The sequence below is a fragment of the Pituophis catenifer genome, unplaced genomic scaffold (assembly GCF_029215685.1).
Source record: "Pituophis catenifer annectens isolate HBS135680 unplaced genomic scaffold, rPitCat1.0.hap2 SCAF_1, whole genome shotgun sequence".
NCBI classification, from domain to species: Eukaryota; Metazoa; Chordata; class Lepidosauria; order Squamata; family Colubridae; genus Pituophis; species Pituophis catenifer.
The window spans coordinates 341,821,304-341,845,269 of record NW_027256881.1 but is presented as its reverse complement, the minus strand read 5'-3'; the positions used below and the strand labels follow the sequence as shown (position 1 = coordinate 341,845,269).

The following is a 23,966-nucleotide window of genomic DNA, read 5'->3' as shown; positions in this document are numbered from 1 at the left end:
CGGCTTTTAATATCGTTTTATCATGCCGTGGTTAAGGCCACACGTGGAATCCAGTTTTGGTCGCCACGATGTAAAGAAGAGGCTGAGACTCTGGAAAGAGTGCAGAGAAGAGCAACAAAGATGATTAGGGGGCTGGAGGCTAAAACGTTATGAAGAATGGTTGCCGGAATTGGGCATGGCTAGTTTAGTGATATAAAGTCATATAAAGACGCTTTCATGATTTAGTCATATAAAGATGCTTGCTCCTGGAGAGGAGAGCCATGGCAAAGTTAGACAGCATACTAAAAAGCAGAGACATCACCCTGCCAACAAAAGTGCGTATAGTCAAGGCTATGGTTTTCCCAGTTCATTCATTCATTCATTCATTCATTCATTCATTCATTTATTTATTGGTTCGATTTATATGCCGCCCTTCTCCGGAGACTCAGGGCGGCTTACAATGTGTTAAACAATAGCCTTCATACTTTTGTATATACCTGCTTAGTAGGGCTTTCGGGCCCCCCCCAAGCGGTGTTCTTTTTTATACAAAGTCAGCTTATTGCCCCCACAAACTGGGTCCTCATTTTACCTACCTCGAAAGGATGGAAGGCTGAGTCAACCTTGAGCCTGGTGAGATTTGAACTTGCAGTAATTGCAGGCAGCTGGTGTTACTTAACAGGGCTTTAGTCTGCTGCGCCACCAAGGCTCTTTAGTTGCAATGGATGGCTGTGAACGTTGGACCATAAGAAAGGCTGAGCGCCAAAGAAACGAGGCCTTTGAACTCTGGTGCTGGAGAAGACTCCTGCGAGTCCCTTGGACTGCAAGGCGACCAAACTGGTCAGTCCTAGAGGAGATCAACCCTGACTGCTCTTTAGAAGGCCAGATCCTGAAGATGAAACTGAAACACTTTGGCCACCTAATGAGAAGGAAAGACTCCTTCTCATGCTGGGAAAGATGGAGAGCAAAAGAAGAACGGGACGAGAGAGAACGAGGTGGCTGGATGGAGTCACCGAAGCAGTTGGCGTGAGCTTAAATGGACTCCAGAGGATGATAGAGGACAGGAAGGCCTGGAGGAACGTGGTCCATGGGGTCGCGATGGGTCAGACACGACTTTGCAACTAACAACAACAGTTTAATGAAGAGAAGGACCAGGGGTGACATGATTAGCAGACTTCCAATATCTCGGAGGTTGCCCCAAAGAAGAGTTGCAGGAATTGAGTATGTCTAGTTTAATGAAAAGAAGGACTAGTGGTGACATGATAGCAGTACAGGTGGTTCTCGACTTACGGCCACAATTGAGTCTAAAACATCTCTGGCTAAGCGAGACATTTGTTAAGTGAGTTTTGCCCCATTGTATGACCTTTCTTGCCTCAGTTGTTAAGTGAGTCCCTGCAGTTGATAAAAGTTAGTAATCCAGTCGTTAAGCGAATCTGGCTTCCCCTTTGACTTGGCGGAAGGTCGCAAAAAAGGGGATCACATGATTTTGGGACTCAGCAACGGTCATAAGTAGGAACCAGTTGCCAAGCGTCCGAATTTTGAACACGTGATCATGGGAATGCTACAAAGATTGTGAAAAACGGTCGTAAGTCACATTTTTCAGGGCCGTTGTAACCTTGAGTGGTCACTAAATGAACTGTTGTAAATCGAGGATTACCCGTATTCCAATATCTGCCACAGAGAAGAGAAGGGGTCCAGCTATTCTCCAAAGCATCAGAAGGCAGGAGACGATACAATGGATGGAAGTTAATCAAGGAGAGAAGCAATCTAGAATTAAGGAGGAATTTCCTGACATTGAGAAGAATTACCGTATTTTTCGGAGTATAAGACGCACTTTAGTTTTTGGGCAGAAAAATAAGAAAAAAGCTGATTGGCAGGTGGATCGGCCTCCCGGAATATCCCCAATCAGCTGTTCCCAGAGGTGAATTTTAGCAACAGGTTCCTTGGTTGTGAGCTCTGTGTCTTGCTTTTTTTTTTTTTTTTTGCTTTTTTTCCCTGCCTCTGAAACTTCTGAAACTCAGTTTCAGAAAAAAAGCCTCTGAAACTCTGTTTGGGGGCTTCTTTTCTGAAGCTTCGTTTCTGATGCTTTTTTCAGCCTCTGAAACCTCCGTTTGAGAAGCTGGGTGGGGCTACATTCAGAGTGTAAGACGCACCCAGATTTTCACCCTCTTTTTGGGGGGAAAAAGGTGCGTCTTATACTCCGAAAGATACGGTAACCTGTGGAACAGCTTGCCACCAGAATGCTCCATCATTGGAGGCTTTTAAGAAGAGATTGGACAGCCGCTTGCCTGAAACGATATAGGGTCTCCTGCTTGAGAATGGGGTTGGACTAGAAGACCTTCAAGGTCCCTTTCCCCGGTGCTATTCCGGGGATCATCTGGCTGGGCAGATTCCAAGCTGGGGAAGGGGGGAAAATGGGGAAGGGAAAAGCTGGCAAGAGAGGCTGGAGCTGTCCAAAGCCCCCTCCTCATCCATGCAGAGGGACAATCTGCACCCAATACAAGAGGCTGGTTCAGATCGGAAGGCAGATTTGCAGTCAAAACCTGGTTCCCTCTGTCTTCTGTATCACGAACGGGGGGGGGGGGGGTGAGGGGGGGGGGAGCTAAATGCCCTTTCTCTGCTCCTTAGAACCTGACACATTTCTGGGGAGGGCGTGATTTTCGGCCCGACTGGCGAGAAGATTAATCTAAACCGAACTGCTAAGCCGGCATGATGCCCCCAATGCACCTTTAAAGGTTAAACTGCAGCAAATGGAAAATGGAAAAAAAAAACCAGATCAGGATGAAAATTCCAATCGGATCAGCTTCCAGTGGCCCTCGTTTGGAATTAAAACACCCCCATTTTGAAAAAAACAAAACAAAAACAAAAGAACGCAGGCGGTCCTCGACTTACAACCGTTCATTTAGCGACCGTCCAAAGTTACAAGGGGTCTGAAAAAAGGGACTGATGACACAGGTCCTCGCCCTTACGACCATCGCAGCATCCCTGAGGTTACGTGATCAAAAATTTCAGGCAGTAACTTTCTTGCCATGCTTCTTAAGTGAACCAGAAGCAGTTGTTAAGTGAGTAACCTGGTTGGTAAGTGAATCTGGCTTCCCCCGTGACCCCGGGACAGTGCAACCGTCATAAATGTGAGTCAGTTGCCATGCACCCTAATGTAAATCACATGACCATGGGGGGTGCTGCAACGGTCACAAGTGTGATAAATGGTCATGAGTCACTTTTTTTCAGTGCCGTTGCAACTTTAAATGGTCGTTAAATGAATTGTTGTAAGTCAAGGACTACCTGTATTGACGATGGTTGTAGGATGCTGGGGTTTGCAACCTTCCGGGCAGGTTTTGACAAGTCAAGTCGATGGGGGGGGAAGCCAGATTCAATTAACGACTGCATGATTCACTTAACGACTGCAGCGTTTTGGTTAGCAGCCATGGCGAAAAAATCAGACATGACTTCCTTTAACAGCTCTTACTATATATATATATACTGTGCTTAGGCAACCAAAATTCTGGTTCCAATTACGGTCGTAAATCGAGGACTACCGGTAGCAGTAAAAGAGGTTCCCGACGCCTGCCTCCAACACGCGTGTCCACTTACCTGTTTGTGCATTTCGATGTTCAACCCGTAGGACATTTCATAATACTGGAAGACAAAAAGCATGCCAAGGTTAGCCGGGGAATTTCTATCAAGGATTTTGAAAAGACAAGAGGCCAATTTCCCATCGCTATTAAACTGCAGATGTAAAATCATAACTTGCAGGGATTCCTTTTACACCTGGGGCGAGAAAGGTGGTAAAAAGTGGGAAAACTCACTTAACAACTATCTTGCTCGGCAACAGAAATGTTGGGCTCAATTGTGGTCGTAAGTGGAGGACCGTATTTCTGGAAGGGAGGGGGCAAGACGGAGAAGCCGGGGAGAACTGAGCTCAACAGCCAGCCCCCCCACCCTACCTACCTTACTCTCCTTTTTTGCAAATAACAGTACAAGTAGTCCTCGTCTTACAACGGTTGGTTTTAGTGACCGTTCAAAGTTACAACGGCACTGAAAAAAATGACTTATGACCGTTTTTCACACTTAACGGCTGTTGCAGCATTCCCCACTGTCACGTGATTGTCTCGTAGTTGTCTCGTAGTTATGACGGTCGCAGTGCCCAGGGGGGTGGATTCACGTGATCCCTTTGGTGACCTTCTGACAAGCCAAGTCAAGGGGGAAGGCAGATTCGCTTAACAACCATGTTCCTAATTTAAAAACTGCAGAGATTCACTTAGCACCTGTGACCGGTGAGGTCGTAAAACGGGGCAAAACTCACTTAACAAATGTCTCACTTAGCAACAGAAATTCGGGGCTCAATTGTGATCGTATGTCGAGGATGATTGTGTTGTGGCCTGTCGACTGCCAGCCCCTCCAGCGGCCGAATCAGAAGAAGAGGAGGAGGCGGCATGGGAGTCAGCGTCAGCATCAAAGCAACCTGAGAGCTCCGAGGGGGAAGAGGGAATGGAGCTGGCAGAGAGAGAGAGGCAGAGCCTGGGCCGTCCGTCAGCCCTCAGATGGAGAGTCAACAGCCCCCAGGTCAGGAGGTGGCTAATGAGGAAGAGGAGGAACAGCTGGGTCCAGTGCCTCACGCCTGGAATGCACAGAAGGCAGAGGAGAGGAGAGCAGTGGAAATCTATAGGCCGGTCCTCGGGACGGAAGAGCCACTGCTGCTAGTGAGGCCCCACCCTAGCTCTGGGGATAAAAGGCAGGGGGCGGAAATGAATAGATGTGGCAGACAATTATTCATCTCACAGACGGACAGACTTGTTAGCCTATGGTGAGAGAGAAACTTTTTGCCGGGGTTGCCGGCGCTCCTAATAACAGAATCATTGCTTCAACTACAGAGAGTTTGTTGAATTTGTTGAGCTGGATCAGAACAGATTTCTTCAGCTGGAAAAATGTAGCTCTTGTACCCCAAAACAGGAAAGTACCCCTGGTAGCAGAGTGTAAAACCTGGATTAGGAGTCTGGATAGCTCAACAGACTAAGAAGCCTGTTATTAACATTCAGCTGTCTGCAATTATTGCAAGTTCAAATCTCCCCAGGCTCAAGGTTGACTCGGCCTTCCATCCTTTCTAAGGTAGGTAAATTGAGGACCCAGTTTGTGGGGGCAATAAGATGACTTTGTATAAAATATACAAAAGGATGAAGGCTATTGCTTAACGCACTGTAAGCCGCCCTGAGTCTCCGGAGAAGGGCGGCATATAAATCTAATTAAAAAAATAAATAAAAATAAAAATAAAATAAAACCTGCCCACGCATTACTCTGGTGATTGCTTTCTACTCCAGCTCCCATCATCCTCGACTGCAGGCCAATGAAGAGGCAAGAGTGAGGGCTCCTAAAACTCCGCTTTCCTGGAAAGCTCAGCCTGGCATTTAATCAGCATCATAAAAGCTGCTCACCATGACATAATGTCGCTGAATTTCGGTCTTCTCCGTGGCCAGTTTCTCGCACTCAAGCTTCAAGCTGTGAAGATAAAAGGAACCACAGATTGAACCACCCTTCGACCTCCTTCAAAGAAACAGAGGCGTCTGGATGACCCTCTAGGCCAGAAGACCCCCCCCCCAACCTTTGGGGTACCAGGGACCAGTTCCGTGGAGAGAGGTTTTTCCCACGGACGTGGGATGGAAGGAATGTGGTTTCGTGTGCTGCCTGCATCCCGCGGATGGGACTTCGCTTGTTTGCGTGGCCTGATTTTTTGGCATGCCGCAGCCCGGTTTTTGGCAACCCCTGTGTCAGGGTTTCAAGTAATAGATCAGTGATGGCGAACCTTTTCGGCATCGAGTGCCAAAGAGGTTGCACAGAAACATCCGCGTGCGCGCTCATTGGGGCCGCGTTCCGGAAAAGCCAAATGTCTGGGTTCTAGCACGCATTGCGTCCCTTTCTGGATCGGGACTCCTTAGGCACGGTCACTCATGCCCTCGTCACTTCCCGCCTGGGCTACTGCAATGCTCTCTACATGGGGCTCCCCTTTAGGAGCACCCGGAGGCTCCAACTGGCGCAGAGTGCGGCCGCGTGGGTGGTTATGGGAGCGACGTGGCGCTCCCATGTAACACCTCTCCTGCGCGAGCTGCACTGGTTCCTGGTGGTCTTCCGGGTGCACTTCAAGGTTCTGGTTACCACCTTTAGAGTGCTCCATGGCTTAGGGCCTGGTTATTTACGGGACCGCCTGCTGCTGCAAACGGCCTCCCACCGGCCGGTACGCTCCCACAGAGAGGGACTCCTCCGGGTGCCGTCGGCCAAACAATGTCGGCTGGCGGCCCCCAGGGGGAGGGCCTTCTCTGTGGGGGCACCTACTATCTGGAACGAGCTCCCCCCAGAGATATGGAGGATCCCGGATCTGTGTACCTTCCGCCGCGCTCTTAAAACCTTTTTATTTCACCAGGCTGGTCTGGCCTAACTTTTCCCATTCTTTTTTAATGTAAATTTTAATGTAAATTTTAATTTGTTCTTAACCTGGGGTTTTAAATTTGTCTTGGGCTAAATTGATTTAATCCGATTTTACTTCTGTTCTTAATTTTTCTATTTTGCGTGTTTTATTCTGTGTCTGTTCACCGCCCTGAGTCCTTCGGGAGTAGGGCGGTATACAAATTAAATTAAATAAAATGAAATGAAATGAAAATGATGATCAGCTGGCCGGTGCACGTGCGCAGGCCGGTTTTTGGCACTGCTGTGTATGCGAAGGGATCGCGCTCTGGAAAAGCTGAACCTTCAGGTTCTGGTGCACAAGCGCACCCAACAATCAGCTGGCTGGTGAGCACGCGCGCACCGGTTTTGGGTAGTGCCGTACGCGCGAAGGACAGCTGATTGTTGCATGCGCATGCTCGTCAGGAATCCAGAAGACAAACAAGGCAAGGCTGCACATGCCGGGTGACATGGCTTGGCGTGCCACAGGTTCGCTATCACAGTAATAGCTCCATAGCAAGTAAAACTGAGGCAGGTGGATTCTTCAGAGTAGCTTTATTGGAAGAGTTGAGTTGAGTTGAGTTGAGTACAGTAGAGTAGAATAGAATAGAATAGAATAGAATAGAATAGAATAGAATAGAATAGAATAGAATAGAATAGAATAGAATATAGGAGGGAATAGAATAGAATAGAATAAATATAGGAGGGAATAGAATAGAATAGAATAGAATAGAATAGAATAGAATAGAATAGAATAGAATAGAAGAGAAGAGAAGAGAAGAGAAGAGAAGAGAAGAGAAGAGAAGAGAAGAGAAGAGAAGAGAATAAATATAGGAGGGAATAGAATAGAATAGAATAGAATAGAATAGAATAGAATAGAAGAGAAGAGAAGAGAAGAGAAGAGAAGAGAAGAGAAGAGAAGAGAAGAATTGGAAGGGACCTTGGAGGTCTTCTAGTCCAACCTCTGCTTAGGCAGGAAACCCTATACCACTTCACACAAATCATTATTTAATCTCTTCTTTAAAACTTCCACTATTTCCACAAAAACTATTGGCACAGATCTGGTGAAAACCGACTCTGAAGGTTTTCTGTGGTTTTCATCTAATTAAAAGCAAAAGTTTTCCCTCGGCCCCATGGTCCAATCAAGGCACTGTCTGGTTGCCTGGTGACAATCACTCCTCCTTCCTCTGACCAGGTGTGAGACTGTCCTTGGTTCCCAAGAGAAAGTATTTCGTTTTGGCTACAAAATCCCAGCTATCTCTAATTCCGCCCCCCCACCAGTGTGGCAACACTGAAGCTCCAAGATGGCTTCGGGCGGGTCAGCTTCAGGGTTGACACCCTGCTCTAGGCACTTTAGAGTCTGGTTCACACAACCCCAGTTTAACCTTGTACCCCATTCCTGCTAAGTTGTCTTTCCCTTTTAAAAAAACCCAAAATACGGTGCCGATCAAATATTCCTTTTTTCCCAGGGAAGAAAACCTTGATGCGGGTCCCTGTATAAATCATGCAAATACAGATCCGCATTTGCATAATGTATTCAGCCCCTGTCTAGTTTGCATAATCTATTCACAGCTTCAGCAAAGGGGGCTGCGTTCCCCCAAATTGCTTTGGCTGAAGCAATAGCGCTTAAGACTTATATACAGCTTCACAGTGCTTTCCAGCCCTAAGCGGTTTACAGAGTCAGCCTATCATCATCATCATTTAATGACCCCATAATCCCTTGCGGGGTGGAGTCCGGGCAACTGAATGGAGCTAGCAGAGTGTTTAATGGCCGGATGCCCTTCCTGTCACCAATGCAGAGCTTTGTTCAGCAGATATATTCCCATTTTGCCCAGAGAGAGAAATATCTGCCTCTACCTAGGATCGAACTCACAGCCTCCTGATTGTGAGGTAAGAACTCTACCTCTAGGCCACCACACCACTCCTTTACAGAGTCAGCATATCGCCCCCAAATAAACTGGGTCCTCATTTGACCGACCACAGAAGGACGGAAGGCTGAATCAACCTTGAACGGGTGAGAATCAAACTGCTGACAGTCGGCAGAGTATGCCTGCAATACTGCATTCTAACCACTGCGCCACCACGGTCCTCGTCCTACTTTAGCTACCCTCCTCGCGCTGTCCGGTGTCCTCGCGCACCATGCGCAGTCATGAGTCCTAGAAACTTGAACAGCTTAAAAACAAAAAGGCGGACCGTGGGGCTAAACTCGCCATTTCATTCTTATTCAGCTTAACCGGTTTGATATTTATCGTTTCAACCTCTTGTAAGCGACCCAGAGTCGCTCCAACAGTGAGATGGGTGGCATATACAATTAATAAACCAATGAATTAAATCAGATCCCTAACCACCCCCAGGCCATGGCCCACTGCCAGGCCGTGGCCTGTTCGGAACCGGGCTACGAAAATGGCCAGTGAACACGCATGCCGCTCCCCTTGAACGAGAAGCGGGCGAGTGCGTGGGTGCAAGTGCGGCGGACACAGGTGGCTGCTGTTTGCGCAAATGGAGCTACGCGCCCACTCGCAGTCCACTCGCACGAAACCATCCCCTTTCTCTTCCCGCCTGTTGTGGCTCCGTTACCTGAGCCTGTGTTATCGGCAGGAGAGGACTCCGAGAGTGAAGGAGAGGAGTTGGCAAGGCCTCCCTCTCCAGGACCCTCCTCTCTGGCAATGCCTTCGGTATCCGCCGAAGGTCAAGAGATAGGCCCGGGGCCAAGGACGTCCACGCAGCCACAGGTGGACAGTGATGAGGGAGATGAGTCTTGGCTGGATCCTTGGCAGCGTCGCAGAGATAAGCGCGCGCAGCAGAAGAGGCACGCCCAGGATTAGGCTGAGTCACTGGACCACACCCCACAGGGTATAAAAGAGGGTGTGGTGGCCGGTTCAGCTCTATGACAAGCAAAAAACGGATATCGGACGACCTTCTTTGTATTTACTGGACTTTGTTGATTATTATGTATTGGCTTTGTTCCCGGACGAAGGGAAAAACTCCCCCCTCGTGAGTAAAGAATACTTGGCAGCCAGCCACTGGGTTGCTGCCAATTCTGATACCAGATAAAATTGTTGTCGGCTGAGTTCTTTAGCTGTTGCCTGTCTGTGGGGGTGCGTGTGTGAGATGGGGACAGAACACCGCCGGACTGCAAAGCCAGAAAGGTGGGGACCAGTGAATTAAATAAATAAGTCAACACAGGGCTTCGCAACGATTTTGATTCGATTTGGGCCCTCTCCGGTTCAGAGAGAGAGAGAGCTGCCACTCAATCATCCAGACCAACCGTCTCCAACCTTTCTGCTTTGTGGACCTGTCCCTTCCATGCAGGGGTGGGATTCAGTCAGTTCGGGCGAACCAGATGTTAATTTTAATCTGGTTTGCCGAATCGGTAGTTGCAAGAACTGGCTGACCCCGCCCACCCTGCCCCTCCCCTCCCCGAAGTCTCCATGCAGCCTGTTTTGGATGCTGGTTAAGTGCAGGGCCCATGTGGAGGCTCTGGGAGAGAGGAAAATGGGCCTACCGGAAGTCCGAAAACGGGCCCATTTCTGGCCTCTGGAGCCTGGGGAAGGCCGTTTTCGCCCTCCCAGAAGCTCAAGGAAAGCCTCCAGAGCCTGGGGAGGGTGAAAAACAGGCCTACCCAAAGTACTGGGTTTGTAGAAAAAAATGCTTTTAAAAAGCTCTGACGATCCCAGCTGAGCACGCGATCATCAGAGGTTTTTTTAAAAAAACTTTTAAAAGCATTTTTTCGGCTGAAGAAAAAATGCTTTTAAAAGTAAAAAAAAAAAACAACCCTCTGATGATCACGCGGCTCAGCTGTGCATGGGGGGGGGGGCGGGGGTAGAAGAGGGATTTTTGCTACCGGTTCTCCGAACCACCTGCCACCATGGTTACCGGATCAGGCGATCCGGACCCAACCAGGAGCATTTCACCCGATACAGCCTCTTCGGGTTGCAAAGGGCGCCTTACCCAGAGGGGCAAAAATCATCCAAACGGTTCACAGCAGCTCCGAGGATTAAATCAGGGATTGAAAAGCTGGCTTCGGTACACACATACACACACACACAAACCAGGATCAAAGGAAGAAGCCACACAGTCCTCCACTCAACTCAACGTCCCCTAGGAAAACAAATGTCCTTTTTACCTGTGGTACTGGTTCTGCAAAAACTGGAATTCTTCTTTGATCCGGTCCAAAATCTCGGGGTAAGTCAGTTTCAAAGACTGGGGGGTGGTTGATACGACGCTGGCGGCAGCCGCGGCGGCAACAGCTGTGGTGGCCATAGGCGGTGTCTGTAGGTGAGCCTGGGAGGGAGACGGAGAGAGACAGTGGCAAAATGAGCCATGGCAGAGCAAGTATCACATGCCGGCCCTCGTTTCCCTCCCATTCTGTTGTCCTCTTTGGAAAGAGGCCTCCCTCCCTCCCCCTTCTCCCCCTCCCTCTTTCCCAATGGTGATTCGCTTAACGACCACTGCAATAAAAGGTCATCCATTTGTCGGGTGGTACACAGTGATGGAATTCAATTTTTTTTTTACTACCGGTTCTATGGGCGTGGCTTGGTGGGTGTGTCTTGGTGGGGGAAGGATATTGCAAAATCCCCATTCCCACCCCACTCCAGGGGAAGGATACTGCAAAATCTCCATTCCCTCCCCACTCCAGGGGAAGGATACTGCAAAATCTCCATTCCCAGTCCACTCATGGGGGAAGGATACTGCAAAATCTCCATTCCCTCCCCACTCCAGGGGAAGGATATTGCAAAATCCCCATTCCCTCGCCACTTCAGGGGAAGGATACTGCAAAATCTCCATTCCCAGTCCACTCATGGGGGAAGGATACTGCAAAATCTCCATTCCCTCCCCACTCCAGGGGAAGGATATTGCAAAATCTCCATTCCCAGCCCACTCCAGGAGAACGATATCGCAAAATCCCTATTCTCTCCCCACTCCAGGGGAAGGATACTGCAAAATCTCCGTTCCCTCCCCACTCCAGGGGAAGGATATTGCAAAATCTCCATTCCCTCCCCACTCCAGGAGGAGATTGCAAAATCTCCATTCCCACCCCACTCCAGGGGAACGATATCGCAAAATCCCTATTCCCTCCCCACTCCAGGGGAACGATATCGCAAAATCCCTATTCCCTCCCCACTCCAGGGGAAGGATACTGTAAAATCCCCATTCCCTCCCCACTCCAGGGGAAGGATACTGTAAAATCCCCATTCCCTCCCCACTCCAGGGGAAGGATACTGCAAAATCTCCATTCCCACCATATTCCTGGGGCCAGCCAGAGGTAGTATTTGCCGGTTCTCCGAACTAGTCAAAATTTCCGCTACCAGTTCTGTCTGAACCTGCTGAATAGCACCCCTGGTCATATAATGATTGTTAAATGAACATCATATGCAATTCTTCTGCAAAGCATCCCATTGCGAACAATGGGTTCACTTAATGACCTGGATTCACATTAACAATGATGGGAGAATTCTGGGAGTTGAAGTCCACAAGACTTAAAAGTTGCCACGCCACCCCCCAACCCCCCACCCCGGATGAAAGAATTGCTTGGAGGAAAACTTTTATCAATCTAGAAATGCTTTAACCAACCCACACCTGAAGATTTGCTTTCAAGGCACATCACTCATCCCCACCCGTTGGTGCATGAATTACTGCTCCTGCTCCGGGTAGTCTTAGGCCAATTTGCAGCATTCAAAACGATGCAAAAGATATTTTTAATTTTGAAGTTCCAATCAGCTCGGAGGTGATTTTCCCGCAAACCAAGCGCCACCGAACGAACTCTGTCTGGCTTTAAGTCATGAGTTCATCCCAGCCAGTTAAACATTTGCCACTTCGGCGTTTTAATAACAAGTCCCAGAAAAGAATTTCCAAGCATTGGAGCTTGCTCTCTAGAATTGTTTACTCAACCAGGTATATAATACATGTAGTCCTCGACTTACGACCGCAGTTGAGCCCAACATTTCTGTTGCTAAGTGAAACATTTGTTAAATTCAAGGCTGACTCGGCCTTTCATACTTCCGAGGTCGGTAAAGTGAGGACCCAGAAAAATGGCAAGATGCTGACTCTGTAATCTGTTTAGAGAGGGCTGCAAACCACTGTGAAGCGATATATAAGTCTAAATGCTACTGGAAAGAAAGGAAGGAAGGGAGGGAGGGAGGGAGGGGAAGGGAAGGGAATGGAGGAAGGAAGGAAGGAAGGAAGGAAGGAAGGAAGGAAGGAAGGAAGGAAGGAAGGAAGAGCCCTGGTAGCGCAGCAGACTAAAGCACTGTTATTAACATCAGCTGCCTGAAATTACTGAAAGTTCAAATCTCACCAGGCTCAAGGTTGACTCAGCCTTCCATCCTTTCTAAGGTAAGTAAAATGAGGACCCAGATTGTGGAGGCAATAAACTGACTTTGTATAAATATACAAAAGTATGAAGGCTATTGCTTAACGCATTGCAAGCCGCCTTGAGTCTTCGGAGAAGGGCGGCATATAAATCAAATTTAAAAAAAAAAGGAAGGAAGGAAGGAAGGGAGGGAGGGAGGAAGTTGTAGTGGCACAGTTACAATGCAGTATTGCAGGCTGACTCTGCTCACTGCCAACAGTTCGAGTCTCACCGACTCAAGGTTGACTCAGCCTTCCATCCTTCCGAGGTCGGTAAAATGAGGACCCAGATTGTTGGGGGCCATAGGCTAACTCTGTAAACCGTTTAGAGAGGGCTGCAAAGCACTGTGAAGCGGTATATAAGTCTAAGTGCTATTGCTAAGTGAATTCTGCCCCGTTTTATGACTTTTCCTGCCACAGTTGTTAAGGGAATCATTACAGTTCTTAAGTTAGTAACGTGGTTGTGAAGTGACTCTGGCTTCCCCATTTTTGCTTGTCAGAAGGTCGCAAAAGGGTAATCATATGATCCCGGGACACTTTAACCGTCATAAATATGAGTCAGTTGCCAAGCGTCTGAATTTTGATCCCGTGACCATGGGGATGCTGTAAGGATCGTCGGTGTGAAAAACATTCGTAAGTCACTTTTTTTCCAGTGCCGCTGTAACTTTGAACGGTCACTAAATGAATGGTCGTAAGTGGAGGACTACCTGCATTTGACATACAAAAACCCAGAACATTTTGCCACAAGCTCGTTCGGTTTTTATTTCTAAAGCATTGTAGGGGGAAAAAAAAAACCTAAAATGGATTTAAAGCAAAGTTTATACCTACAAAGATCAGAATTCTGATACGGTCTTCCATATGACCCTTTATGGAATTAAAAGTGGAACTTTGAAGAAGATGGAGAAGAAGAAACATTGATGCCTTTGAAGCCAATGTGGGAGAAGACTTTTGAGAAGACTATTGTCCTAGTGGACAATCACTTGAATATGAGCCAGCCGTGTGCAGCAGCTGCCAAAAAAGCCAACACATTTCTAGACTGCATCAACAGAGGGATAGAATCAAGATCACGTGAAGTCTTAATACCACTTTATAATGCCTTGGTAAGGCCACACTTGGAATACGGCATCCAGTTTTGGTCGCCACGATATAAAAATGATGTGGAGACTCTAGAAGGAGTGCAGAGAAGAGCAATAAAGATGATCAGGGGACTGGAGGCTCAAACATATAAAGAACGGTTGCTGGAATTGGGTATGTCTAGTTTAATGAAAAGAAGGATAGTATAGATAGGTAAAGGTAAGTATAGATATGTAAAATTGTATAGGAATAAGGTATAAATGACTATTATTATAATACTATGTTTAAATAACGTATAGGGTATAAGGAATATATTATTATATTATCATTAGTATATTATGGATTAACTTAGTGTTGGAAGATGCTTGGGACCAGTGATGTCATATCTTTGTCCAATGTTTTTAATTTTGAATTACTAATATAAAACTTTATTAAAAAAAAAAAAAGAAGGACTAGGGGAGACATGATAGCAGTCTTCCAATAACTCAGGGGCTGCCACATAGAAGAGGGAATCAAGCTATTCTCCAAAGCACCTGAAGGCAGGATAAGAAGAAATGGGTGGAAACTAACCAAGGAGAGAAGCAACTTAGAACTAAGGAGAAATTTCCTGACAGTGAGAGCAATTAATCAATGAAACAATTTGCCTCCAGAAGTTGCGACAACACTGGACATTTTTAAGAAGACGTTGGATAACCATTTGTCCAAAGTGGTGTAGGGTTTCCTGCCTAAGCAGGGGGTTGGACTAGACGACCTCCGAGGTCCCTTCCAACTCTGTTATTCTATTCTTCTATTCTATGGACAGTCAAGAAAACACAGAACAATTTTTGCTCCACGTTGCAGCACCGAACAGACTCCTATTAACTTTTGCAGCCGCATGAAGGGAAGATTTGAGGACCCAGTTTGTGGGGGCAATAAGCTGACTTTGTATAAATATACAAAAGTATGAAGGCTATTGCTTAACGCATTGTAAGCCGCCCTGAGTCTCCGGAGAAGGGCGGCATATAAATCAAATAAAAAAAAAAAAGACTCAGCTCTCCGGCCAAGGCTCTGATTGTTGGGAAAGGTGGAAGGAAAAAGAGGAGGAGAAGAAGAGAGGAAATGGAGATGGAGGCTCAATTGGAAGAGCCAAAGGACCAGGTTGGAGACAAATTTCCATGGATAAAATCTATCTATGTGGTCAGTAAGAGCCGACAATGATTTGTTGGTATGTAATTAATTGGCCAATCGATGCAAAAGCTCAACTCCCTGGAGAAGGCTTTGATCCTGGGAAAGAGGGAAGGGAAGAGAAGAAGAGGGCCAGAATCAAGGTGAATGGACTTGATTTACAGTTGCAAGTTGGGCACGACTGGAAGATTTGAAGGACCAGATGGGGACAGATCTTAATGGAATTTATCTCTCTATGCGGTCACTCAGTCAACCCTAACTCAATGCGCACAATCAATCAATCAATCCTCAATCAATCAAAACTACAGGTAGTCCTCGACTTTCAACCGCAACTGAGCCCGACATTCATGTCGCTAAGGGAAATATTCAGTGCCCCATTTTATGACCTTTCTTGCATCCATGGGGATGCTGCAATAGTCGTTAAGTGTGAAAAACGGCCATGAATCACTTTGTTGAGGGCTATTTTAACATTGAACAGTCACTAAATGAACAGCGGTAAGTCGAGGACCAGCTGTATTTCAGACATTCAAGTCTTCAGGAAAGGCTTATTTTTCCTGTCTAAATAAAATCATCAGTTAAATTTTGGTCTCTTTCCATCCTCCCCTCCCCCAATTAAAAACACAGCCTTAGCCTTCAAAAATCAGTGGAATGACTTGTGGGCCAATCACTAGGAGACTTGGAGTTCTAGTCCCATCTTAGCCCTGAAAGCCGGCTGGGTGACTTTAGGCCAATCACCAGGAGACAGTGAGTTCTAGTCCCATCTTAGCCTTGAAATCCGGTTGGGTGACTTTAGGCCAATCACCAGGAGACAGTGAGTTCTAGTCCCATCTTAGCCTTGAAAGCTGGCTGGGTGACTTTGGCCCAATCACCAGGAGACGATGAGCTCTAGTCCCACCTTAGCCCTGAAAGCCGGCTGGGTGACTTTAGGCCAATCACCAGGAGACGGTGAATTCTAGTCCCACCTTAGCCCTGAAAGCCGGCTGGGTGACTTTAGGCAAATCACCAGGAGACCGTGAATTCTAGTCCCACCTTAGCCCTGAAAGCCGGCTGGGTGACTTTAGGCCAGTCCCTCTGTCTCAGCCTGACCCACCTGTTATTGCTCTGAGGAAAACAGGAGGAGGAAAGAGTATTAGGGATGTTCGCTGGCTGGAGTTATTCATGTTTACAAAAAGTAATAAAGGAGACACAGATAAACATTTTTTTTAAAAAAACGATCCGAACAGTCTGAAACACACCCATCCTTGAAATACTGACATTTAGATAAGAGTTAAAATCAACTTAAAGGAAAGTATATTTTTAATTTTCTTCGATGGGAGTTGGAAACCTAAAGATTGGAGGTGGAAAGGAAATAATAATAATAAAAAAAAACAGAGATAACTTACCGGGGGCCGATTTTGGGAGAACATCCTTGTAAATCAACCATAGGTTTGTGATTTTAGGTAAGGTCACTGCCTCGCCGGTTTGGGGAACCCACTTTTTGGGGGTAACCTAGGGAGAATAAGATAATTACATCATGATTAAATTAGAAGCGTTGGGTTATCTTATCCTGGTCCCAAGTCAGAAATTATGAACATCTCCGCCATGTTCAGATGGGTGAACTACAATTCCCAGAATCCCCCCAGCCACCATTCTGGCTGAGGCAATTCTGGCAGTTGGAAGTCCACATGTCTTAAAACTTGCTACGGTTGTGAAAGACTGAATTTTAAGCACATTTTAAGTACAAACCGCCTTAGCAGTCTAGAAACGGCGGACTAGATTTTCAAAATGAGCCATGAACATTATTCCAGCAGTCATAAAAATGCGCCGTTATTGGACTGAACAGGGTTGCCTGTCGGCATCTATTTATTTTACACCTAATTTATTTTACACCACAGAGTTGCCTCGAAGCAAGATGGGCAGGCGAGCAAATGAACAAGAAATAAAAGAAATCCGCAAGTCACGTATTGGTGGTCGGTGTCATCCTTTGGTTTGTGAGGATAACAGAGATTCATGAGGACTAGCACCCCAGAAAGCCTGCCACACATTTCTCTCTTCTCCTTTCCCAAATAGGGGGTCCTCGCCTCTTGTAGAAAACCCTTCTACACTTCTAACTTGGCTCTGGTTTATCCATTGCATTCTCTTCTTTGCAATAATGGCTTAATTTAGGATAGCAATAAGGAACCCATGGGGGGGGGGGAGAAATATAGTTTAAATCACTAAAACATGCTTTATTTTTTAAAAGCAATAAAACAACCAAAAGAAATAAGATCCACAGGCCCCAAAATATTACAAGCCGCCTCCTTCAGTAACCCAAATTGTGTCCACTGAGGCCTGTAGCAATTACAGATAGTCCACGACTTACAACCATCCATTTAGTGACTGAACGGGGCTGAATAAAATGATTTATTGGCCCAATGACATGATCAAAATTTGGTCGTTTGACAACCGGCCTGCATTTATGACGCTTGCAGCATCCAGTGGTCACATGATTGTCATTTTATGAACTTCCCGGCCGACTTCTGACAAGCAAAGTCAATTGGGGGGGGGAAGCCGGGTTCGCTTAACGACCACCCGATTCACTTAACAACTGCACCAATTTGATTAACAACCAAGGCCAAAAAAAAAGAAAAAAAATCGAGGTTGTAAAATCGAGCGTGTCTCATTTAAACAACTGCCTTGCTTAGCAACAGAAATCCTGGTCCCCAATTGCGGTCGTAAGTTGAGGACTACCTCCAAAGATTGCTGGAAAGCCACCCGACTAGAGATTTTTTTTGACCAAACTCATCGTTGATTTGAGAGATGCTGCAAAGCCCTTGAAGGCGGCCCTTCACCGGAAGGATATTTGCTGTCTGCTCAGAAGGAAATTACAGGGTGAACCAAGGCCGCCTCTGGGCATGTCAAGGGCGTTTTTTTTCCTCCCTCTCCTGCTTCGAATTCCCAAGGCCGCAGACTTCAGGAAGCATAAATTTCCTTTTTAACACATGTGTGACTTGGGAAGAAGAAGCCACAACTCAACCCCTGCCCGCCCCCCACTTTTATTCCTCCAGGGTCAGGCAGAAAAAGACCTCCCACCCAAACCACCGACCACACGTGGCTCTTTTCTCTTTTATTTTATTTTTGTTTTACGTCACACACCATTCCCTCTTTCCAGCTGTTCTTACATGCGCCCCTCGATTAATTTTAACGTCCCCCCTCCCAAGTTATTGCCTGCTTCGCAGGTAAGGATATAAAAATCTCCCAGCTGCAGCCTTTCCTGACTGCACCCCACCCCCCCTCCCCAATTCCTTGTATCCCAGCCAGCTTTTATCAGGAAGGATGTGCAAAACTCGAAACGGCCTTCCTGGCGCATCTAATCGGCCCCGGGGGGGGGGGGGGGGAAAGGAAGGAAGGCATGTGTGTGTGTGTCGAAGGACCCTCAAGCCGGGATTGATTGCCTGCAAGGTTTCCTTAAAAAAAAACAACCAAATAACAAGAACAACAAAAAAGCACCCCACAATAAATCAGTTTTAAACTCAATTATTTTCACCGATTTAGTAACTACGTGAAGTTTACAGGCAGTCCTCGACATATGACGACCATCGAAACTGGAACGTCGATGCAGTCAGAAAGTGAGACGTCACCTGTCAATAAAATAAGACAGGCAGTCCTCCACATACGACCACACAATCGAGGCCAAAGTTCCTGTTGATGAGTGAGACATTTCAGCCAAGTTTGGCTCCATTTTACGCCTTTCCTTGCAGTGAATCGTTGTTAAGTTAGCAAAACAGTTGTTCGGTGAATCCGGTTTCCTCGGATTGCGACTTTGTTTGTTGGAAGTCGCAAAAGGGGATCCGGTGATCCCGGGACACTGCAACCGTCATAAGAATGAGCCAAGCGTCTGAATTTTGATCACATGACCATGGAGATGCTACAACGGTCGTAAGTGTGAAAACTGGTCCTAAGTCACTTTTTTCAGGGCCGTTGTAACTAAACAAGCTGTTGTAATTCGAGGACTAGCTGTAATGCATGGAAAAACCCAGATTTCGATGAATTTTGAAATAACAAAGCTGGAATCCCAAATAGGGATTGGAAAAAAACAGATGGGGATTAAAAAAAACCAACAACCCAGCACTGGTAATAATCTTGCCTCCAGTTTAGAAATTTGACTCTAATAAGGAGGCGCATTGACAGATTGGGGAAAAGGGGTGAAAGGGCGGGAGATAGACTGCTTCTGCACCTGGAGGCTCCATCTCCCAGGCCAAAAGTTCCAACAAATGAAAACTTCACACCTCCATTTGCCTCTTGCTCTCCCCCCAATTTAGAGAAAAGACATCAATGATGGAAAAGGAAGCGTTCGCACAACTCATAAAACATCTGAAAATAAAAGTGGGATGTATTCAGACCACAGGCCATCTTTAATGATGGTTAGTCTTCTCTTGGATGCTGGGCAAACCCCGCCTAAACGAATCAATGCATTCGCTAAACACGCAAACAGACTAAAAGTTCATTTCTCTAAGCAGGCTAAACGTACAGGCCATCCTCGATTTACAACAGTTCATTTAGCAACCGTTCAAAGTTACAACGGCATTGGAAAAAGTGACTTACGACCGTTTTTCACACTTATGACCATTGCAACATCCCCATGGTCACATGCCTCCAAAATCCAGATGCTTGGCAACTGACTGACTCATATTTATGACCGGTTGCAATGTCCCGGGATCCTTTTGCAACCTTTTTAGAAACAATGTCCATTGGGGAAGCCAGATTCACTTAACAACCGTATGACCGATTTAACAACTGCAATGATTTGCTTAACACCGGTGGCGAGAAAAGTCGAATTCACTTAACTCACGTTTCACTTAGCAACAGAAATTTGGGGCTCAATTATGGTCATACGTCCGGAACTATCCATATATTGTGTGAATGCACACCAGCCTCCAATCTAACCACAATTGTGGGCCGCCGATGCTCGTCCTGGTTTCAGAAAAGTGTGTAAGACCCCTGTTAAGATGTCATCTTACCCAGTGGGGTCTTTGGCGGGTAGATTAACAATGCAATGCTTGTTTTTCTCCAAAGTTCTTGCAAACTCCCTTCTGTCTCTCTAAGGATCTTGAATAAAGGATTTTAAAAGCTGACTGACCCCCCCGCAACACTCACCCCCCCCATCCAGTCCCTATGGGTGGCAAGCTAGAACCGGCTCTCTTTCATTCAGGAGCCATGAAAAAGCACTCCGCACATGTTCAGGGTGGTCTATCTATCCCTCGTGCCATGAGGGAGGGAAAATGAGGACCCGGTTTGTGGGGGCAATAAGCTGACTTTGTATAAAAATATACAAAAGTATGAAGGCTATTGCTTAGCCCATTGTAAGCCGCCCCGAGTCTCGGAAGAAAGGCGGCATATAAATCAAAATAAATCAAAAAATAAATAGATAAATAAAAATAAAATAAAAATATATAGGCGCCGGGCGAGATTTCAAAGGACTTTAAAAAGAGATGCTGCCCCTGGAGCTGGCAAGCCCTACTCTGCTTCCTGTAGGCTTAACTGGAGATGATGAGGGCAGAGGGGGAAAAAAAACCAGGAGCAAAGTCACATTAATCACAGTTTAATTCGTGGGTATTTGGCGAGGGAAGGGGAGCTGCACAAGGTAAAAACAAGGTGGGGGAGAGGGGATCTTAACCCCAGATGCCTCTTTGTATTAAAGAAAGAAATAACAGGAAGGAACAGCACCCCCCCCCCCACCAACACACATACACACACACACATATACACACACACCCCAATTAACAATCGCCCCAATTAACAATCGGAAGCTCCTCTTTTCCCACGAATAAGGAACTCCCTCTTCTCCGATTTAGAAATCCCCCTTTTTTTTTTTTTTTTACAAAATCGGGATTACAAAATCGCCCCCCCCCGCAATGATTTCTCCCAGCCTAACAATAGTCCCAAAGCAGCAGCAGCAGCAGCAGGTAGGAAGGAAAGAGAGAGAGAGAGAGTAGATCCACCAGCAGGAAAGAGATCCACCCCTCCCTTTGCCTTTAAAAAAAACCCCCACCGCCTCCGTTTCAAAGCGGCTGCACCCACCCAAGCCAGCTCTTTGGAGAGACGGACCCGAAGGAAGACAGGGGAGATCTATTCCCCTCCACCGCGCGAGAGAGAAAAAAAAAAAAACCCAAAACACTCACCCGATCGCTCCTTTTTGCGGGGTGGGGGGGGGAAAGGGAGAGAGTGGGCGAGGTGGCTCAGGGTCAGGGCTGCCCCAGTCGGGTGTTTGCAAGAGGGAGAAATAAAGAGAGAGAGAAAGAAAGAAAGAAAGAAAGAGAGAGACACCCCCCTCTTTCAACGCCCCTTCTTCCTTTCCTCGCTTTCTCTCTCTCTCACTCTTTTTTTTTCCCCCTCCTCCTCCTCCCCCCCCCGCGGCAGCTTTGCGGGGGAGAAGCGATCAATGGAACGCCCGCCAGCTCCACGTGGGGTCTGCCGCTTTCTCTTTCGCCACAGTCGAACGCGCCGCAGCCAATCAGAGCGCCGGGAAGGGAGAGAGAGAGCGAGAGAGGGCGGGGGGGGAGGGAGGAGGAGGAGAAGAAAGGGAAGAAATAAATAAGGCGCTCGCGGCCCACGTGGGGGGGGAGGGAGGGAGGGAGGGCGGGAAGAAGAGGGTATTATAAAAAAAAAAAAAAAAAAAAGCCACAAAACCCCAGGACGGCGCCTGATTGGTCCGGCGCGGCTTCCCGTAGCAAATGTGTCAATCTGGATAGAGCGCGAGGTAGCCCGTGAGGGGAGGAAGGAGGGAGTGGGGGGGGGGGGAGGAGAAAAAGGGAAGCGCTCGCTCTCCCGCTCGCTGCCCCCCCCTTTTCTTTTTTTCCTTTTTTTCTTTTTGGGGTTAACCATTGAAGTGCTGGCAGGGATGGGAAATTGGTTTAACCCTTGAAAAGGGGAAGGGAGAGGAGAAACGGGTTAAGGGTGGAAAAGCTTTGAGGTGGCGGGGGTGAGGTGGGGGGAGGGGGGGTAGTAGAGAGAGGGAAAGGGGGGGCCAGGGGGGGAAAGAAGGGGGGAGGGGGGGAGAGAAGGTTGGTTTTAACCCATTAAGATCAGGAGGGGAAGGGAAAAAGGGGGGCACAGGAAGAAAGGGGAGGGAGGGGCATGAGGAGACGGGGAATGGAGGGGACAGGGGGAAAATAGGGCAGGGGAAGGGGCGGGCAGAGGGAAAAAGGGGGGACAAGGGAAAAAGGGGGCAGGGAAAAAGGGAGATGGGGAAGGGGACAGAGGGGAAAAGGGAGTCGGAGGGGAAGGGGGAACAGGGTGAAAGTGAGGGAGGACAGAAGGGGAAAGGGAGAAAGGGGGACGGAAAAAGGGAGAAAGGGAAAAGGGGGGCAGAGGGGAAAAGGGGGGACAAAAGGGGAAAGGGCAGCAGAGAGGAAAAAGGGGACAGGGGAAAGGGGGGGCAATGGGGAAAGGGGAGCAGAGAGGAAAAAAGGCAGAGGGGAAAAGGGGGATGGGAAAAGGGGGGCAGAGGGGAAAAGGGAGACGGAGGAGAAGAGGGAACAGGGTGAAAGTGAGGGAGGGACAGAAGGAAAGGGAGAAAGGGGGACGGAAAAGGGGAGAAAGGGAAAAGGGGGGCAGAGGGGAAAAGGGACAAAAGGGGAAAGGGCAGCAGAGAGGAAAAAAGGGGGACAGGGGAAAGGGGGGGCAATGGGGAAGGGGGAGCAGAGAGGAAAAAAGGCAGAGGGGAAAAGGGAGGATAGAGGGGAAAGGAGGAGCAGGGAGGAAAAAGGGCAGAGGGGAAAAGGGACAAAAAGGGAAAAGGGACGGGAAAAGGGGGACAGGGAGAAAGGGAAAAGGGACAGGGGAAAAGAGGGATAGACAGGAAAGGAGGAGGCAGAGGGGAAGGGGGCAGAGGGAAAAGGGGGAGATAGGAAAGGGAGCAGAGAGGAAAAAAGCAGCGGGAAAAGGGGGATGGGAAAGGGGGGGCAGAGGGGAAAGGGGAGCAGAGAGGAAAAAGGGGGGATGGGAAAAGGGGGACAATGGGGAAGGGGCAGAGGGGAAAAGGGGATAGAGAGGAAAGGGGGAGCAGAGAGGAAAAAAGGCAGAGGGGAAAAGGCATAGAAGGGAAAGGGGGAGGCAGAGGGGAAAAGGGGGATAGATAGGAAAGGGGTGCAGAGAGGAAAAAAGGGACAGGGGAAAGGGGGGGCAAAGGGGATAGAGGGGAAAGGGGGAGCAGGGAGGAAAAAGGGCAATGGGGAAAATGGGGGCAGAGGGGAAGGGGACAAAAGGGGAAAGGGGAGCAGAGAGGAAAAAAGAGACAGATGGGAAAAGGGGGACGGGAAAAGGGGGGCAGAGGGGAAAGGGATAGAGGGGAAAGGGGAGCAGGGAGGAAAAAGGGCAGTGGGGAAAGGAGCAGAGGAAAAAAGGGGGACGGGAAAAGGGGGCAATGGGGAAGGGGGCAGAGGGGAAAAAAGGCAGAAGGGAAAAGGGGGGCAGAGGGGAAAAGGGATAGAGGGGAAAGGGGGAGCAGGGAGGAAAAAAGGCAGAAGGGAAAAGGGGGACAGAAGGGGAAAGGGAGGAAAGAGGAAGAAGAGAGATTTTTTCTTAAAGGGAGAAAAAGACCCTTTGGCTTTACTTGACATAGGTCAAGCCAACGCGAACAAGTTAACCCTTCCAGATCCAGAAAGCTTCGAGGAAAAACGCGGCGGGGTGGGGTGGGGGGGCTTGATGGGGTGGGGGGGCTTGGTGGGGTGGGGGGAGGAGAGTGAATTGAACTCTTCAAAGTCTGGACTTAGGGAAGGGAGGTGGTTTTTTCTAACCCTTAAAAAGAAAGGAAAGAAAAAGGAAACGAGTGAAAAGCAAGGGGGTGGGTGGGCGTGGGGAGAAAGAGGGGTCTCAAAAGGCCTGGTCTCTGGATTCAGTTTGATCAAGAATTGGGGGAGTGGAAAAACAAGGAGGAAAAAACTGGGTTAAAAGGCCGAGGAAAATCCGGCCCTTAAAAAAAAATAATAGAGAGGTGGAGGTCGGTG

General features: G+C 47.8%; 2 protein-coding genes across 2 annotated transcripts in view; one reads left to right on the top strand and one right to left on the bottom strand.

Annotated features, from left to right (window-relative positions):
- Window positions 1–21,158, bottom strand: part of LOC139308362 (transducin-like enhancer protein 1) — a 79,737-nt gene extending 58,579 nt beyond the window's left edge. The window contains exons 1-5 of the mRNA XM_070931876.1: window positions 21,141–21,158; window positions 16,383–16,488; window positions 10,538–10,695; window positions 5,409–5,472; window positions 3,571–3,615 (exon numbers count right to left, since the gene is read on the bottom strand). Of these exons, the coding sequence (XP_070787977.1) occupies window positions 3,571–3,615; window positions 5,409–5,472; window positions 10,538–10,695; window positions 16,383–16,406 (291 nt within the window). The 5' untranslated portion in view covers window positions 16,407–16,488; window positions 21,141–21,158. The remainder of the gene's footprint in view (window positions 1–3,570; window positions 3,616–5,408; window positions 5,473–10,537; window positions 10,696–16,382; window positions 16,489–21,140) is intronic.
- On the top strand, window positions 20,874–23,576 carry LOC139312065 (octapeptide-repeat protein T2-like). The gene is given in 3 exon segments (XM_070936592.1): window positions 20,874–20,924; window positions 22,970–23,052; window positions 23,348–23,576. Coding segments are annotated over 3 exon segments (363 nt in total).
- The last annotated feature ends 390 nt before the right edge of the window (window positions 23,577–23,966 follow it).